Source organism: Polypterus senegalus, chromosome 4, assembly GCF_016835505.1.
Source record: "Polypterus senegalus isolate Bchr_013 chromosome 4, ASM1683550v1, whole genome shotgun sequence".
NCBI lineage: Eukaryota > Metazoa > Chordata > Cladistia > Polypteriformes > Polypteridae > Polypterus > Polypterus senegalus.
In genome coordinates this window covers 235,546,468-235,564,032 of record NC_053157.1, presented here as the reverse complement: position 1 = coordinate 235,564,032, position 17,565 = coordinate 235,546,468, and the positions used below count along the sequence as shown (strand labels likewise).

General features: G+C 45.1%; 1 protein-coding gene across 1 annotated transcript; it reads left to right on the top strand.

Moving 5' to 3' along the window:
* Positions 1-2,436: 2,436 nt before the first annotated feature.
* LOC120528197 (oocyte zinc finger protein XlCOF20-like) lies at positions 2,437-15,672 on the top strand. The gene is made up of 3 exons (XM_039752281.1): positions 2,437-2,518; positions 6,026-6,583; positions 14,612-15,672. The coding sequence occupies exons 2-3, from the start codon at positions 6,166-6,168 to the stop codon at positions 15,331-15,333; spliced, it is 1,140 nt and encodes a 379-aa protein (XP_039608215.1). The 5' UTR covers positions 2,437-2,518; positions 6,026-6,165; the 3' UTR covers positions 15,334-15,672.
* The last annotated feature ends 1,893 nt before the right edge of the window (positions 15,673-17,565 follow it).

Genomic DNA, 17,565 nt, shown 5'->3' with positions numbered 1-17,565 from the left:
TCTTTTCTCGGTACCCAAATGTGGCAATTGGTGCCACGGCCCACCTGCCAAGTTGTTTGCCTGCCTATGGTAAAGTCATCCCTGATGGAGGATCATAGGAATCATGGGAAAGAGGGGTCCTTTCACCGGAGCAACGTTTCAGCCGTGGCATGGCCAAATGGGGAGGCAGCTAGATGGATGAGGTCTCCAGGACTCTAAAAATATCCAAACCTAATTATGTCATATCATCTACTGTTAAACCGTACTTCTAAAATTTTTATTATTATGCCGTCTTAAGGAATTGTTCTGTGTATTGTATTGTATTGACCCCCTACTTTTGACACCCACTGCACGCCCAACCTACCTGGAAAGGGGTCTCTCTTTGAACTGCCTTTCCGAGGTTTCTTCCATTTTCCCTACAAGGTTTTTATTGGGAGTTTTTCCTTGTCTTCTCAGAGAGTCAAAGCTGGGGGGCTGTCAAAAGGCAGGGCCTGTTAAAGCCCTTTGCGGCACTTCCTGTGTGATTTTGGGCTATACAAAAATAAACTGTATTGTATTGTATTGTATAATGAATGACACGACTCAGGTGCCCAATGAAGCCAGTGGTTGGAGTTTGAGGCCCAGACGTAGATGGTCTTCTGTCGGCTCACTCACTTCACATTTCATTTCTGTTAAAGGAAAGAAATGAAGCAATTCAGAGGAACAATGAAGAAATTCCAGGAGGGAAAATGTTAAACAACAAGTCAATAAAAATGAAAGGGGAGTTAATTAGCAGTCAAAACAGGTCACTGATTAAGAAAAGGGTTAGAATGATAACCTGCAGCCCTCCAGGACCGGAGTTAGACAGCACTGACCCAACATGTACCGAGTTTCATATTCTTCTGAGCTTATGCTTAAAGGCTGAAACTGTTATTTTATTATCCACTACGGTAAATGCATTTTAGTTATTTTTATATACAGCTTAAGCGAAAATGTTATATTTTAAGGTATAATCATTGTTCTACTGTTCTGCACGGTTGATGGCACATGTAGGAAGCACATGGTTCAGAACATAAAAATGAACGTGCATCCTGTGCACCGAGTGTACTTTTAACCCTCCTGAACCATCATGTACTCTTAAGGACTATCAATCAGCCAAGTGGACGGGGCTAATTGCGGTTATTTAAGGCATTAATGTTTTGTCACGTCCCGCTAGCAACGGGGTGTAACCAATCGTGGTTAAATGTTTCTAGGATTATGCAATACTCCTCTGTCCTTCCACAACTTTGCCTGAAGAAGGGGCCCGAGTTTCCTCAAAAGCTTGCATATTGTAATCTTTTTAGTTTGCCAATACAAGGGTTCATTTTGCTTGACTTCTCACTGATTATGTAATCATTTCCCTGTAACTGTGATCTAATCAATGAAATGTACAAATACTGCGCAGAGGACGCTCTTTTCCTTTGCAACACTTGCTAAAAAAGATATGTTGTGTTGCCTCTTGTGAGATTTAGATAATAATAAAAAGAATGATTGACGCTTTCTCCTGCCTGTGTTTTATCGGTTATCTGTTATTTTTATTTTCTTCCACAAGTCTCTGGAACATTCCTCATCTGCTGTGCCCCTTGGTGCTTTCACGCTGAAAGGGTGCACTGTCGCGTCTACGTTGCTCTACGTCGGTTCCACTGGACAGGACATGTAGATTCAACTTTAAACTGATAAACGTGACGACACTTAGATTTTTAATTGTACCCCAATCTCAGTCAATTGCTGTACAGGAATAATACCACTTTTTTATTGTGCATCCAACAATATTTTTATTCAGTTTTTACTTTATATGAACTGTAAAATACATTAACAATTTAGATACACTTTATCGGAACGATAAAAAAAAAAATCATTCGGAAAGCGGGGCCCAGCGTACCACCGACCGACTCTATAGGACGCAGTGCGGGATCGTGAAGAAGAGCAGGCGGCTGCGCGTGCGTGTGACCGACGGGCGACACTAAACATGCGTGAACTCGCAGGGCGAAACAGCGCTCAAAATGCGCGAGCACAAGCAGATTGATAACACTCACACCTAAGACTGGGCTAAATGAAAAAATGCGCACTTATTTCAAGGGGCACCGATAACTTCATAAAACCCCAAACCCAGTGGTGAAATTCCCACAGTACCGCAACTCGGAGTACGCTGTGAGAGAGCGATTTGAATTGCCAATACCAAAAGAGGGGAAAAAAAGCACACCCCCTAAATGCGAGCGACCCACGCGGTGTCGAACATCTCCTCCATCTAGAAATCCTTCAACGCCGGTGATTTCCAACCAAGCGACTTTATCTTACCTCACGTACTTTGATTTCTTTGTCTGAGAAGTCTGAACACGTGTGATGAATGGAGAGCGGGACTGTAATAACAATAAGGTGTGTGCGGGATCACGTGTCCTTCGTCGCGTGATGATGACGTCATTTGTTTTGCCTTAATTCCTTTTTTTCCTCTAGCACACGGCTTCCGCTCTCCAATGAAGTGTCTTCGCTCTACATAAAATTCAAGCAGAAGTGCTGAAAGGTAAGACACAGTCGGACGTGGCAGGCGAGTACTTGTAGGAAATGCCCGTCGGTGAGGGACAAGGTGGCGCGCTGAGGGGGCTCGGCACCGCGCGGAGAGTTCAAGTGTGGCTAATAAGCGGTTCCTTTTGCTGGCGATTCGGTGGATCGGTCGTTCACGCGTTTATTTCGAACTGTAGTCGTCGCTCGCTTCCCGAACCTGTGCTATGATAACGTTCTGACTCGGAGCTGCGCTGTGCTGAAGATTTCGGAGTCCCATGGAGATCAATGCGTCTTTTCGTTTAGCGCAGGCGCATTGCGCCGTGTTTCCGAACTTCTCGTGCTAGCCCACCGTCTTTATTTTCTCGTATACGAAGTGTAGGGAGAGTATTGTAATTGTCCAAAAGTTCAATGTGGAGATTTTGATGAATCATGACGTTTTAGACCTCCCTCAGTCCGAAAATGCCATTTTTGGAATTATGTCTGTGTGTGTCTATTTAAACGCGATAACTTGAGTACGGTTTTACTCAGATCAAGCAAATTCTGCCTACAAGTATTAGTTACAAAACGTAGATTTCTATCAACTTTTGGGCTATTTCCACTAACCGGAAGTGGTACTTTACCTGAACACACACTCGAGTTTTTTTTTATTCATGATTCAGATTTGTTCAACTTTACTATTACAATAACTGTATTCAAAATATTATTAATTTGATGTGATTTGTTGTTGATGGTTGTCCGTAGTGTTTGCTTGGTGTGTTTGCCCTGCGGTGGGCTGGCGCCCTACCGGGGATTTGTTCCTGCCTTACGCCCCGTGCTGGCTAGGATTGGCTCCAGCAGACCCCCGTGACCCTGTGTTTGGCTATAACGGGTTGGATAATGGATGGATGGTTCTTTAACGTACATTACATTGAAAACATAATCCTTGTCTTGCGGTTTTACTTCACAAATATCCATCCCCTTATCTGAATATACGAGACAGTCGAGAGGAGACCATTCCTGACGTTTTATCATTTGATTTTCCACTCCGTGCCAAACGCCCGCTCTGCTTTTCACTCCATCACAACGCAGTCGTGAAGTCCTCTTTGTGGTTTCGCCAGAGTTTCGTGTTATTGAAGTTTAAATGGGATGCTTAGCATTTGAGATGTGACAGTAAACTTCTGTAAAGGACTGTCGGGGGGCGGGGGGGGGGGAATCCTCTCATGGTACCAACTTGAATTCACTGAACTCCTGAGAGTGGTCCATTCTGTCACAAATGTTGGTAGAAGCCAGCAGTCTGCATGTCGAGAGGCTTGATGTGATACACCTGTGGCCGTGGAAATGATTGAAAAACCAGAATTCAATGATTTGGTGGGGTGTCCCAATACTTTTGGCAATGTAGTATATGTTGGTTATAAATGCGAGGGGCAGTCAAGCTAAAGTTAGGGAATTATTAGAAAGTGGAACGAACCTTCACAAAACTGATGCTGTCCTTTCTCAATGTCGTCTCCAGCTTTCTCGGTGCACTTGTGCCACCTGCCTGGATTCCAGGAGAATGAAAGCTTTTATCTCGTCCTCGCCACCACTTGTGCACCCGAGTTATTGTTGACCACTCCATACTGAGGGGTCCTACAGTCACTAGTGCCAAGTTACCGTGAATTGCTGGAGATCAATGTAAAGCCTGCTTTTCGATCCAAGTGGTGGGGTCTGCTGTCTCAAGGGGTCCTTATGCTGCCAGACAATGAGACAAACACTGATAAGAACACCAAGGCTTGTCTGGAGAAACTGAAGTTTTGTGGTATTGCCACATCCTCCTGATTCGTCAGATTTGGCACCGTTTGATTTCCACCTTTTTAGACCGCTAAAAAAAAAAAAAACAGACATATGGGTGGTCGTCGATTTGAGACAGATGATAACGTGAAGGAAAACGGTGTGCGAGGACGAGACATAACCTTTTATTTGTTGATATTGGGTTGAATTCATCTGAACTGGCCACACAGCCCCACAGTATGATGGGACCTCCACCAAATTTGACAGGAAATAGCAGGTGTTTTTTTTGGACTGCGGTGTTCTTCTTCCGCCATGCAAAGCGCTTTTTGTTATCAACAAATAACTCCATTTCTGTCTCATCGGTCCAAAGCAATTTGTTCCCAAGTGAATCTGGCTTGTCTAAATGAGCATTTGATACAACAAGCGACTCTGTTTGTTTGCTTCTTTCTCATCACTCTGCCATACTGATGTTCTTTGTGCAAATTGTGCTGACTTTTAGAACGATGTACAGATACACCATCTGCAGCGAGATGTTCTTGCAGGTCTTTGGAGGTGATCTATGGTTGTCTGTAACCATTCTCACAATCCTGCTCATATGCCGCTCCTGTATTTTTCTTGGCCTGCCAGAGCTGCTGGGTTTAACATCAACTGTGCCTGTGGCCTTCCATTTCCTTATTCCAGTCCTTACAGTTGATACTGACAGTTTAAACCTCCGAGATGGCTTTTTGTAGCCTTCCCCTAAACCAGGAGACTCAACAATCTTTGTTTTCAGATCTTTGGAGAGTTGCTTTGAGGATCCCATGCTGTCTGTCACTCTTCAGAGGAGAGTCAAAGGGAAGGAAGCACAACTTGCAATTGACCACCTTAAATACCTTTGACCACTCATGATTGGACACTCCTGTCTGTGAAGTTCAAGGCTCAACGAGCTCGTCCAACCAGTTTGGTGTTGTAAGTAATCAGCATTGAGCAGTGACAGCCATTTAAATCAGTACAATGACAAGGGGACCCACATTTGTGCACAGCCAGTTTTTCCACATTTGATTTAATTTCATACAGCTAAGTACTGCTTCACTAAAAACCTTTGTTCAGAAAACACCTCAGGACTCGGATGTTCCTAGGAAATGAAAGACGTACCACTGTTATCTTTATTGTTGAAAGGAGAGTCAATTATTATGCAGGCTGAGAGGGGTTCACAAACCTTTTCATATGACTGTAGGCAGGTCCTTGTCTATTAGGAGCTAACAGGTGGCTTCTTAATGTTTGTAATGGCTGGCATATGTGACTCAGTGCAGGTGTGTGCTGAATGTGTTCCCTGCAGTGTGTTTTTCTGTTGTCGTCACTTTAATTGAGATGTGACTTATTAATACAGCACAGGCCAGATCTCTTTGAAACGGTGGTGTTAGTTTTTGTCAAGCCCAATGTTTGGATCTTTCACTATTGTGTTTCGGCCATCTTGAACTAGACCCATGCTGCCAGTGTGAAATGCTTCAGAGTGATGAATAAGAAAAGGTTTTGAAGCGTTTCCCCTCACCTTCCTAATGGTCTTTTCTCATTCGGCTGGACTTTGTCTTTGTGTCAAGTACTTGTACGCTACAAATCTGTTTCGAGTTTCTTAGGCTGACGTGGAGGGTTTGCAGCATTTCAAAATCTCCCGTAAAAAGCTTAGTCGCTAGTTTTCTGTTTTTGGTAAAAACTGGAAGTCTTCCCTGAAATGTGATCAGGTTATGTCTGATGACTTAATGAAGTAGTTTTATCTTTTTTGTTTTTTTTTTTTGGACAGATAAGAAGGAGCACAAGTTCACATGGCCATGCAATGAGGTGTCTAATGGCTATGCAATGAAGTGTCTAATGGCCATGCAATGAGGTGTCTAATGGCCATGTGAGAAGGGAGTCTCGGGAGAGAAGAGTTTTCCACGGAGGATGGCCGCAGTCAAAAATAACACCAACGGATTGACAGACTTAAAAGAAGAGCACTGTAAGTGGGCTGCACCTGCAGATTTGTGTGTGAAGCTGGAGGACTGTGAGGAAAGAATTTCGGTCTTTAAAGAGGAGGAGGAGAAGGCGGCGGCGGCAGCACCGCCACCCGAGGGAGAGACTGTTGCCGTGAAAGTCGAGGATTCAAAGGATTTCTCGGTTTGCCTTGATCTGCACAAACGTGAAAATGGGAACATCTTCAAGCAGCATATCTGTGAAGAATCTCATTATGGTTTACAGCCCCAACTCACAAACACAAGACAACTGGCAGCCCAGCAGGATTCTCTGGAGTTTGAGGAGACAGTCGGTGAGGGAAATGGGAGAGAAGGAGAAGGGCAGCAGCCATCTGGGAATGCTGAGTTAAGTAAGTAATGTGATTAAATGAAAAAGGAAGTGAAATTGGTCGCATTCATACATTCTGATGTTGCATATGTCTCTTTGATCGAATTTGAAGACAGACCAGCTGCTCAGCTTGCTGCATTTCCCAGTATAAAGCAGTGATTTTTAACAGTGAAGTGCTCCGGTTAGGTCAGGTTGGGGAGCAGGTACTGATACAGCGCATTGTCACACCCACCACACAACCAAACAGCTTGAGATCCTGGATGGGACATCCCCCTGGCAGACACGCGGTCCACTCCCACCTTCTGGAAATGATCCTTTATCTGCCTCAGCCAGGTTTTCAGGGGGCGTTTCCTTTACCTCAACAATGAGGGTCCTGCGAGCTGAATCACCCTCGGGTAATCGTGCCACATGGCCGTAGTGCCGTCGTAACCTTTTTTACTCCCTCCTTTCTTCTTTCCACGGCAGACAGTATTGGACCATACGCCCGTTGTTTCTGAGAAACTCAACCACTTTATTTACTCCCGCAAGCCAAGTACACCCTCTGAGAGAGCGAAAGGAAATAAAAAAGAAACAATTTTTTTTTCTCAAAAAGAGCAAGGCAAACAATTCAAACAAACAAAAGATTTTTAAACAAAGAAATAAACAGAGCTCCACAAGCCCAATACGCGCCTGCTGGAATAAGGACAAAAGTACCCATAACAGCACCCCAGCCTGCAACACATGCTCTCCCAATGATTGGTTCCTACTTAACATTATGTACATACTACATAAACATATTATAACAATTTTTGGGAAATGCAAAGTAAAAATATAACATAGAATACCAAATTAACCCTGTTACACCATAACTGACACTCCCACGAAGCATTACGCACATCCGAATCTGTTCCTCGGACAGTCGCAGTCAGGGCGGCTGATGGGACGGTCCTTACGGATGACACTGCAGTTGTGACCCGCTGGGCTGGCTACTCTGAGCAGTTGTTCAAAGCCGATCCTCCGGCTAGGACGTTGGATATCTCTGGGTCTGCGGTTCTTAAGGCTGATCCTCCAACCACCCAATCTCACTGAGATGGCACAGGTGGTGAACCAGCTGAGGGGGAAGGCTGCAGGGGTCTGAGGTATCTGGTGATAAGGCTGTCCTCCTGGCAATGCAAGCAATCTTTGCTTCCATTTGGGAGACTGGCGTCATCCCAACTGAGTGGGAAATGGGACTTGTCCTTCCTATCTGGAGAGGGAAGGGTGATCACCTGGATTGCAGCAACTACAGGGGGATAACTCTGCTCTTGGTGCCAAGTAAGGTCCTTGCTAGGGTCATCCTCAATAGGATATGTGATCACTTGCTCACCTACCAGTGACCGGAACAGTCTGGTTTTTATGCCGAAGTCGCATCCTGGCACTGAGGGTTTTCATGGAGCGCAAACGTGAATATCGGCAGAGTTTCTTTGCAGCCTTTGTTGAACTTTGTTTGACTCAGTTGATCGAGCTGCCTTGTGGGACATCCTGAGGGATGGCGGGATCCCCTCAAGGTTGCCGGCCTGTACACTGGTACTGTGAGTGCTGTGCAGAGTGGAGGCAGAACCTCTTTGTTTTTCCCAGTTGATTCTGTGGTCTGTCAGCGGTGTATTTTTGCTCCTACTCTGTTCAGTGCTTGTCTGGACTGGGTGTTGGGCAAGGTCGTGGGGTCTAGTGGCTGGGGGGCATCTGTCGGTGAAGAAAGAGTCACTGATTTTGACTTTGCTGACGATGCTGTGATCTTTGAGGAGTCAATGAAAGCTCTGATCGGGGCCTCTCGAGAGACTGAGTGAGGGGTCTGAGTGTCTGGGCTTGCGAGTGTCCTGATAGAAAAACAAAGATCAGGCCTTTAATGACCTCTTGGGCACGGCCATCAGCAGTGTGCCTGTCGGCGGAGAGAGTGTCGACCTTGTTGAGAGGTTTACTTACCTTGGCAGTGACATTTATTTGACTTTGGTGACTCTTCATATAAAGTCTGTAGACGGACTGGGAGAGCATGGGGGGGTCATGAGGTCACTCAGCAAAAGGATGAAGGGCCAAGTCTTCAGAGTCCTGGTGCTTCCTGTTTATGAGATATGGACGCTATCCAGTGACCTGAATGAAGACTGGACTCCTTCATGTGTGTCTCTTCAGAGAATCCTTTGGTCCTGCTTGTTTGACTTTGTGTTGCTCACGGAGTCCCGAATGAGGCACATGACCTGCAGTGTGAGGGAGCGTCGGTTACGGCACTATGGCCATGTGGCACATTTCCCCGAGGGTGATCCAGGTCGCAGGATCCTCATTGTTGGGGACCCGAGTGGCTGGAGCAGGCCCAGCAACATCTGGCTGCGGCAGATAGAGGGTCATTTCTGGAGGGTGGGACTGGACCGCGTGTCTGCCGGGGGGGGTTGCCAACTGGGACCCCAAGTTGTTTTGTCATGTAGTGGGTGCGGCAACGTGCTGTACCAGTGCATGCTCCTCAACTTGACTTGACTTGACGCTCCCTCACAATGCAGGTCATGTGCCTCATATGTGACTCCATGAGCAACACAAAGTCAAACCAGCGGCACCCAAGGATTCACTGAACAGACACAGTACCAATGAAGTCCAGTGTGGTAGTGAAGAACTGCAAGCCAATATTGTTCTTTTTTCATTTTGTTGTTTAATGAAATGCAGGAATGACATCTTGTTCAATATTGTATATTTTCTCAAAAGTGCTACACTTAAGAGAAAACTGAACAAAAAAAAAATGCAAAATTGTTACCTCGGGGTGGAAAAATCTACTGGAGCAGATTTACTAGAATGTTCTGGTGACTCCTTCATTCGGATTGCGTGATTCAGTGTTTAGTTATCATTGTCCTCAGGGTCACGCAATGGCTGGACTGGAATTAAAATTCGGGCCAGGTATCTCATACTCACCCAGGCTGCGCCATATATGTACAAAAATTAAAGCCACGCCATATTAAAAAAATATTTTTACCCCGGCCTAGAAAATCAACCGGTGACGTAAGAGTTCACTCCTGTGTGTGGCCTCCTCGATTCTACTGTCCGTGTCGAGTCCAACAAGAGTCTCCCTCTGTACTGACATGAGCGTAAAGGCCTCGAGGTGCTCCTCGTTCTTCACATGCTTTAGTGTAGAGAAACATCGTTCACAAGGCAATAAGACCTTCTGTGCAATGCCATGGTGGGCAGCAGGCTGTAGAGAGACAGGAGGACATGGCAGCCTATAGAACAGTTTTTGCAAGAAAAACAATTTCTGCTCCTCAACTCCCAGGGGTTATCATCTCATCCCACACAATATACATTTTTATTTTTATCTCACCAATTGGTAGGTGTGCTAAAACCAATATTGTCAGATGGATAGCCCTGTTCGAGCTATAGTAGTAATAATAGTAATCATTGTGGATGCTCGGTGGCACGGTTACCCCTTTACACCCAACGGACAGACACTCAGGACGGCAGGTAAAAGCACCAAGAGGATCTTTTAATAATTCTCTTCTTTAAACGGTGCCCTCTAAGCATCACAGCCACATTAAACAGGCAAGTAATTACAATAATAGACACAATTCTCTCTCTCTTTCTCCTCCACACCACCCAGCAAGCTTTGTCCACCATACACCCCACTCTGTTTGCGTTTTCAGAAGTCCTTGACCCGGAAGTGCTTCTCTTCTTCCTCCTATGTGACTTGCCACACTTCCGGGTCAGATGGAGAATTCAACTTCTTTATTCAGCCCGGAAGTACTTCGGGGCTTCCGTCCTCGGGGATATAAGGGAACCATGACTCTTTCCACGGCACCCAACAGGGCTGAGATACCAAACTCCAAGTCCCAGGATGGCCTGTGGGAATCCGGGGTACCGCTACAATCCAGGGGAGCTTCCATCTAAAGTCTTTCAGAAAGCATTTGATAAGGTGCCACATGAGAGGTTGGGTAACAAACTAAAAGAAGTGGCAGTCCGGGATGTGCTTTTTTGGATGGGGGCAGAACTGGCTCAGACACAGGAAGCTAAACTACAAACACAGCACCCCAAGGCGCTTGTGCTAATCTTTGGAGATTTTAACCATGTGAAGCTGGACAAAACATTACCTGCCTTCTCGCAGTATGTGGATTGTAACATGCAGGGACATAGCAATATTGACCTACTGTACGCAAATGTTAAAGACGCATACAGCGCCACCCCGCTGCCTGCGCTTAGGAAAGCAGATCATAACCTGTTTCTGCTTCAGCCTCACTACAAACCAAGAGTGAGGGCGCTACCTACAACCAGACGCTCATTCAGGAAATGTTCCCCTGAGGCAGAGCAGGCTTTGAGAGACTGGAACTATGGACTGGGATATCCTGCAGGGGTCATATAGTGAGAACATTGAGGAGGTTGTTGACTGCACTACTGACAACATTAACTTCTTTATGGACATTGTAGTTCCAGTAACAACAGTACGCTGCTATGCTAACAACAAGCCATGGATTACAAGTGACATCAATGGCCTTTTGAACCAGTAGGGCTTTTAAAGGCGGTGATCAGCATGAACTCAAGCGTGTGCAGAAGGAACTCAGAGTCCACCTCAGGGCGGCAAAGGAGCCGTACAGGAGAAAACTGGAGCAAAAGTTGCAGAATAACAGCATGAAGGAAGTGTGGGATGGGATTAAGTTTAACTTTTGGATACTGCCTCCCCCCCATCCTTCTCAGGGCATCCCGGCCAGGATGAGCTGCTGGCCGTCTCTTACATCATGATTTTGTTTATGTATGTTAAGCACAAACTGCTTTCCGTATTACAAATGATTACAGGGTAGTAAAATCAGACATCCATACAATCTCACCCCTTCTTAGGACATGCAGGCAGTGTGGTGTTTCATTAGAACTTTGGAACACTCAGGACCAGAACAGGCCATTCAGCCCAACAAAGCTAGCCAGTTCTGTCCACTTATTACTTCCTAAAAAACATCGAGTCGAGTTTTGAAAGTCCCTAATGTCTTACTGTCTACCACACTACTTGGTCGCTTATTCCAAGTGTCTGTCGTTCTTTGTGTAAAGAAAAACATCCTAATGTTTGTGTGAAATTTACAATTCACAAGTTTCCAACTGTGTCCCCGTGTTCTTGATGAACTCATTTTAAAATAACAGTCTCGATCCACTGGACTAGTTCCCTTCCTCATTTTAAACACTTCAATCATGTCACCTCTTAATCTTCTTTTGCTTAAACTATTAGGGCTCAGCTCCTTCTGTCATTCCTCTTCGTTCATCCGCTGTAGCCCCTGAATCAGCCTAGTCGCTCTTCTCTGGACCTTCTCTAGTTCTGCTATGTCCTTTTTGTAGCCTGGAGACCAAAACTGCACCCAGGACTCCAGATGAGGCCTCACCAGTGTCTTGTAAAGCCTGAGCAGAACCTCCTGTGAGGTGTACTGCACACGTCAAGGCGCTATATAACCTGACATTCTGTTAGTCTTCTTAATGGCTTCTGAACACTGTCGGGAAGTCGATAGCTTAGAGTCCACCATGACTCCTAAATCCTTCTCGTGAGGTGGACTCTCGATTTTATGACTGCCCATTGTGTATTCAAAACTCCCATTTTTACTTCCTATGTGTACTTCTTTACATTTACTGACAAGTTTCATCTGCCCAATCCTGTCTGCTGGCCAAGTCCATCTGTGATGATATAACGGATTCACCCTGCTTCGAGCTGCAGCCAGTGATGATCTTAATCCCATCCCACACTTCCTTCATGCTGTTATTCTGCAACTTTTGCTCCAGTTTTCTCCTGTACTGCTCCTTTGCCGCCCTGAGGTAGACTCTGAGTTCCTTCTGCACGCGGTTGAGCTCATGCTGATCACCGCCTTTAAAAGCCCTACTGGTTCAAAAGGCCATTGATGTCACTTGTAACCCATGGCTTGTTGTTAGCATAGCAGCGTACTGTTGTTACTGGAACTACAATGTCCATAAAGAAGTTAATGTTGTCAGTAGTGCAGTCAACAACCTCCTCAATGTTCTCACTATATGACCCCTGCAGGATATCCCAGTCTGTAGTTCCAGTCTCTCAAAGCCTGCTCTGCCTCAGGGGAACATTTCCTGAATGAGCGTCTGGTTGTAGGTAGCGCCCTCACTCTTGGTTTGTATTGAGGCTGAAGCAGAAACAGGTTATGATCTGCTTTCCTAAGCGCAGGCAGCGGGGTGGCGCTGTATGCGTCTTTAACATTTGCGTACAGTAGGTCAATATTGCTATGTCCCTGCATGTTACAATCCACATACTGCGAGAAGGCAGGTAATGTTTTATCCAGCTTCACATGGTTAAAATCTCCAGAGATTAGCACAAGCGCCTTGGGGTGCTGTGTTTGTAGTTTAGCTTCCTTCGTCTGAGCCAGTTCTGCCCCCATCTAAAAAAGCACATCCCGGACTGCCACTTCTTTTAGTTTGTTACCCAACCTCTCATGTGGCACCTTATCAAATGCTTTCTGAAAGTCCAAATAAATATCACGTGCTCCACTTTGATCAAATCCTTGTGTTGTCTCCTTATCGAATCCCAGCCTGTTAGTAAAACACGACCTCCCTCTTCTGAGCCCATCCTTACTGTTCAGTTAAACTCCTGTCCTTGCCATGTGTTGCTCAAACTTCTCCTTAATAATTCCTTCCATTCATTTTCCTGTGATGCATGTTAAGCTTTCTGGCCTATAGTTGCTTGGATCTGCCTGGTCACCCTTTTTATATAATGGGATGATATTTGCCATTTTCCAGTCCTTCAATCCCACTTCTGACCCTAAACAAGTCACTTGACCTGCCTGGGCTCCAATTGGAAAAGCCAACAAAACGTAACCAATTGTATCATAAATGTTTGTAGTACCAGGGTGCTGTGATGGTTGTTTCCTGATTGTTGCCATCGTTTTGACTTTTGCTTTTTATAAATCTTTGCTTATAGTAGTAGGGTGAGGTACTGGCTAGTGTTAGCCATTATGGATTCAATGACAAGTCAAGTAGAATGGGTCCTTTTATTGGCTAACTAAAAAGATTACAAAACGCAAGCTTTCAAGGCAACTCGGGCCCCTTCTTCAGGCAAGATTAGACCCAAAAAAAATTGGGGTTGATGGCCTGTGCCTTCTGGGCACACACAGAACCAGAATCAAACAAATCGGAGCCTATGGGGACCCCGTCTTTTCCCTAACCTAACTAAAGAGATTACAATTTGCAAGCTTTCGAGGCAACTCGGGCCCCTTCTTCAGGCAGCTTGCATATTGCAATCTTTTTAATTAGCCAATTAAAGGGGTCATTTTGCCCGAGTTCTCATTACATCCATACTGGCTAACACAGCACATCATCCTACAGCAATTCCTCCCAATTCTGGCCCTGAGTGGTAGTTCCTGGTCTTTTTTATAGCCTACCCAGAAGTGCTCCAGGTGTTGGATCACCTGTTCCTAATTGCACTTCCGGGCGGGGCTGTAGAGTTGTCCAGGCTGGCACCCCCTGGCGGCCACCCCAGATCCCCACAGGGTTGTGGAGAACTCCATCTCCCATGGAACCCTATGGGAAACTGAGGCACCATCGTCAGCCAGGGAGGCTGCCACCAAGTGTACTGGGGGAGGCACTGAGGAGCCCATGGTTGCTCCCCCAAAACATATGTAGAAGGGGCGTCTCGGCCAGGCATGGGACCCAGTTGCCCATCACATTGGACACCCTTGTCTATGAAGTTCAAGGCTTAACGAGCTCATCCAACCAGTTTGATGTTGTAAGTAATCAGCATTGAGCAGTGACAGGCATTCAAATCAGCAAAATTACAAGGGGACCCACAGTTGTGCACAGCCAGTTTTTCACATTTGATTTAATTTCATACAACTAAATACTGCTTCATGAAAAATCTTTGTTCGGAAAACACTCCAGTGCTCGGATGTTCCTAGGAAATGATAGACATACCACTGTTATCTTTTTTTGTTGAAAGGAGAGTCAATTATTATGCAGGCTGAGAGGGGTTCCCAAACTTTTTCATATGACTAAAAATGCAAAGAATTATTATTATTATTTATTTGATGTGCTACTCCTCTAATTTTATCATTTGTATTTGAATATGCAATTGCAGATTACCAGGACGGAACAGAGAATTTAACCTCAGCCTCTTTGAAGTACATTTGTCTTCCTGCTGCCAGATTAACAGAAGCTGTCCACACTGATCAACAACTGCATAATCCAGATGAAGAGCATTTGCACGCCTGCCGACAGGGTGGAAATACATATGAAATCAAATCTGACTGTAAAAATCACAGGACGAGTCCTACAACACCAAAGCCGTATTGCTGTTCCATATGTGGCAAACGATTCCTCCATAATAGCAACCTTCAATTACACATAAGAATTCACACTGGCGAAAAACCTCATTGCTGCTCTGAATGTGGCAAGCGATTTTCCAACAGTTACAGTCTCCAAAGACACACGAGAATCCACACTGGAGAAAAACCCTATGGCTGTACTGAATGTGGAAAAAGATTTGCTGATAGCAGCCATCTTCAGAAGCACACAAGAATCCATTCTGGAGAAAAGCCGTACTACTGCACTGAATGTGGCAAACGATTTCCCCTTAAGAACAGTCTTCAGACCCACTTAAGAATTCACACAGGAGAGAAGCCATATTGCTGTTCCGATTGTGGAAAACAGTTCTCCTACAGCAGCGTTCTCCAAAAACACAAAAGAATCCACACTGGAGAAAAGCCTTATGGCTGTGCTGAATGTGGCAAACAATTCACTGACAACAGCAACCTTCTGCGTCACATGAGAATTCACTCTGGATGTAAAAGCCAAAATTAGAATAACAATGGTAAATGCACACAAATGTTTGCTAATCTGAATAGAATACAAGTTTTACAAAGTTACTAAGAGAATGGTGTAACCTTTTACCCTATAAGATAACATCTTTATAGAACTTTCTGAGATATATTTGTAATATCAGAATGTTAATTAGTTATGGTCATGGTCTGTCTGCTAGAATGATGGGTTGTGAGATTTTCCTGCAAATAGAAGGATGCCATGGCGTATGGTTTTCTGACCAAATGATTGTATGTCATGTATGTTGTGTGGTCTTTGGCCGGCTTGTTATCCCGGCCAAAACCCCCAGGCCACCAGATGGAACCCTCCCTGCAGTATGGAGGTGCCCCGAAAACCAGCAGGGAGTCATGGACTATGTAGTTTTTATACACGACCCTGCTGGATACCACAGGGGCCACAAGAGGGAGCTGCAGGGAGGACCAAAGAATCATTTGTGCCCTGTAACCTGGAAGTGCGTCATAAGAAGAGCGACAACAGAAGTGACATGCTTCTGGGGTGAAGAAAAAGACTTGTACCTGACCCAGAAGTAATAAAGAATCACATGGACTGGGGATTGGGTACACTTCCGGGTCAGGGTGTATAAAAGGATTGTGGGAGCTCCCAGATGGCAGGCTGAGCTGGGTGGAAGGGTGGCAACGCGTCTGGGAGTGGAGGATTGTATTATTGTAGTTATTGCGTTTGTTAATGAGTATAGTGGTGGAGAGGGTGCTTTGTGCACTATGGCATAAAAATAAAGTCAACTATTGGACTTTTTCCTGGTGTCTGGAGTCTTGGACAGGGGTTCAAGGGAGCGATACTGCCCCCTATCTGTCACAGTTGTGTATGAATGTACACATGCGGTAACAAACAGACACAAAACAGGACCTGTAACTAGTTTGTGTGAACTGTTTTTGCTTTGAATTTTATTAAAACGTTTCAAGTGACGATACTTGGACCGTGGAGTGTTTTTGCACACGTCATACTCATTGACTCATTCTGTGAAGCAAGCTGAGCCTGCAACATTTTTGGAAACCTTTGATAATAGCAGCTACACTTGTAGTCAGAATACTGCCAGCTGAGACATGTAACCAGAAACTTTTTTCATAAAGAAAAAGAGGATTGTGTGCCCCCCCTTTTTTTTTAAGAACATTAGAAATATTTAGATGAGAACAGACCATTCAGCCCTACAAAGCTCACCGATCCTATCCAAAGTAACATCAAGTTGAGTTTTGAAGGACCCTGAAGTCCTACTTTCCACCACACTAGTTGGTCACATATTCCACGTGTCTGTGGTTCTCTGTGTGACGACAAACTTTGTAAAGTTGGTGTGGTTTTTACCCTCAAGTTTCCAACCGTGTCCCCGTGTTCTTGTTGAACTCATTTTAAAGTCACCGTCTCGATCCACTGTGCTAATTCCTTTCATCATTTTAAACACTTCAGTCAGTCAAGTTGGACGGTTGGGAGACAAAGTCAGAGAGGTGAGATTCCATTGGTTTGGACATGTGCAGAGAGAGAGAGAGATGCTGGGTACATTGGGAGAAGGGTGCTAAGGATAGAGCTGACAGGGAAGAGAAGAGGAAGGCCTAAGAGAAGGTTTATGGATGTGGTGAGAGAGGACATGCAGGTGATGGGGGTGACAGCAAGATACAGAGGACAGAATGATATGGAAGAAGATGATTCTCTGTCGCATCCCCTAATGGGAGCAACCGAAAGACGAAGAAGAAGTGAGGTGTCCTCTTAATCACTGTTGCTTAAGCTGAAAGGGATCAACTCCTTTCATATTTTCCTGCTGTCCTGGAATCAGTCGACTTGACTTCTTCCAGCTCTGCTATGTCTTTTTTGTTGTTTTGAGACCAAACCTGCACACGGTTCTCCAGATGAGGTCTCGGCAGTATCAGCAGCCCTAGGACTGGCCTCTGCTGGACACCTCCCTTTACTTCACCCGATTCAGATGAGGTTTCCTTGCACCATCACCCACTGCTTCCTGTGTTTTTAGCCAGTTCGGCAACCATCTACACATCACACCCTTCTTTTAGTTTCATGTGGGATGTTATCACATACAGTACTTTTTCAAAGTCAAAATAAATTATCTCTATAGGAAAGGAACTTGAGAAGGCAGAGTTGCAGTTCGCTGTAGTCACTGTCGTGGTATCGCTTAGAACGCAGGGACTAATCCAACCATTGCAGGAGCATTGCTTTAATGTTGAAATGCCAGAAACACACATGAGGTAGGAC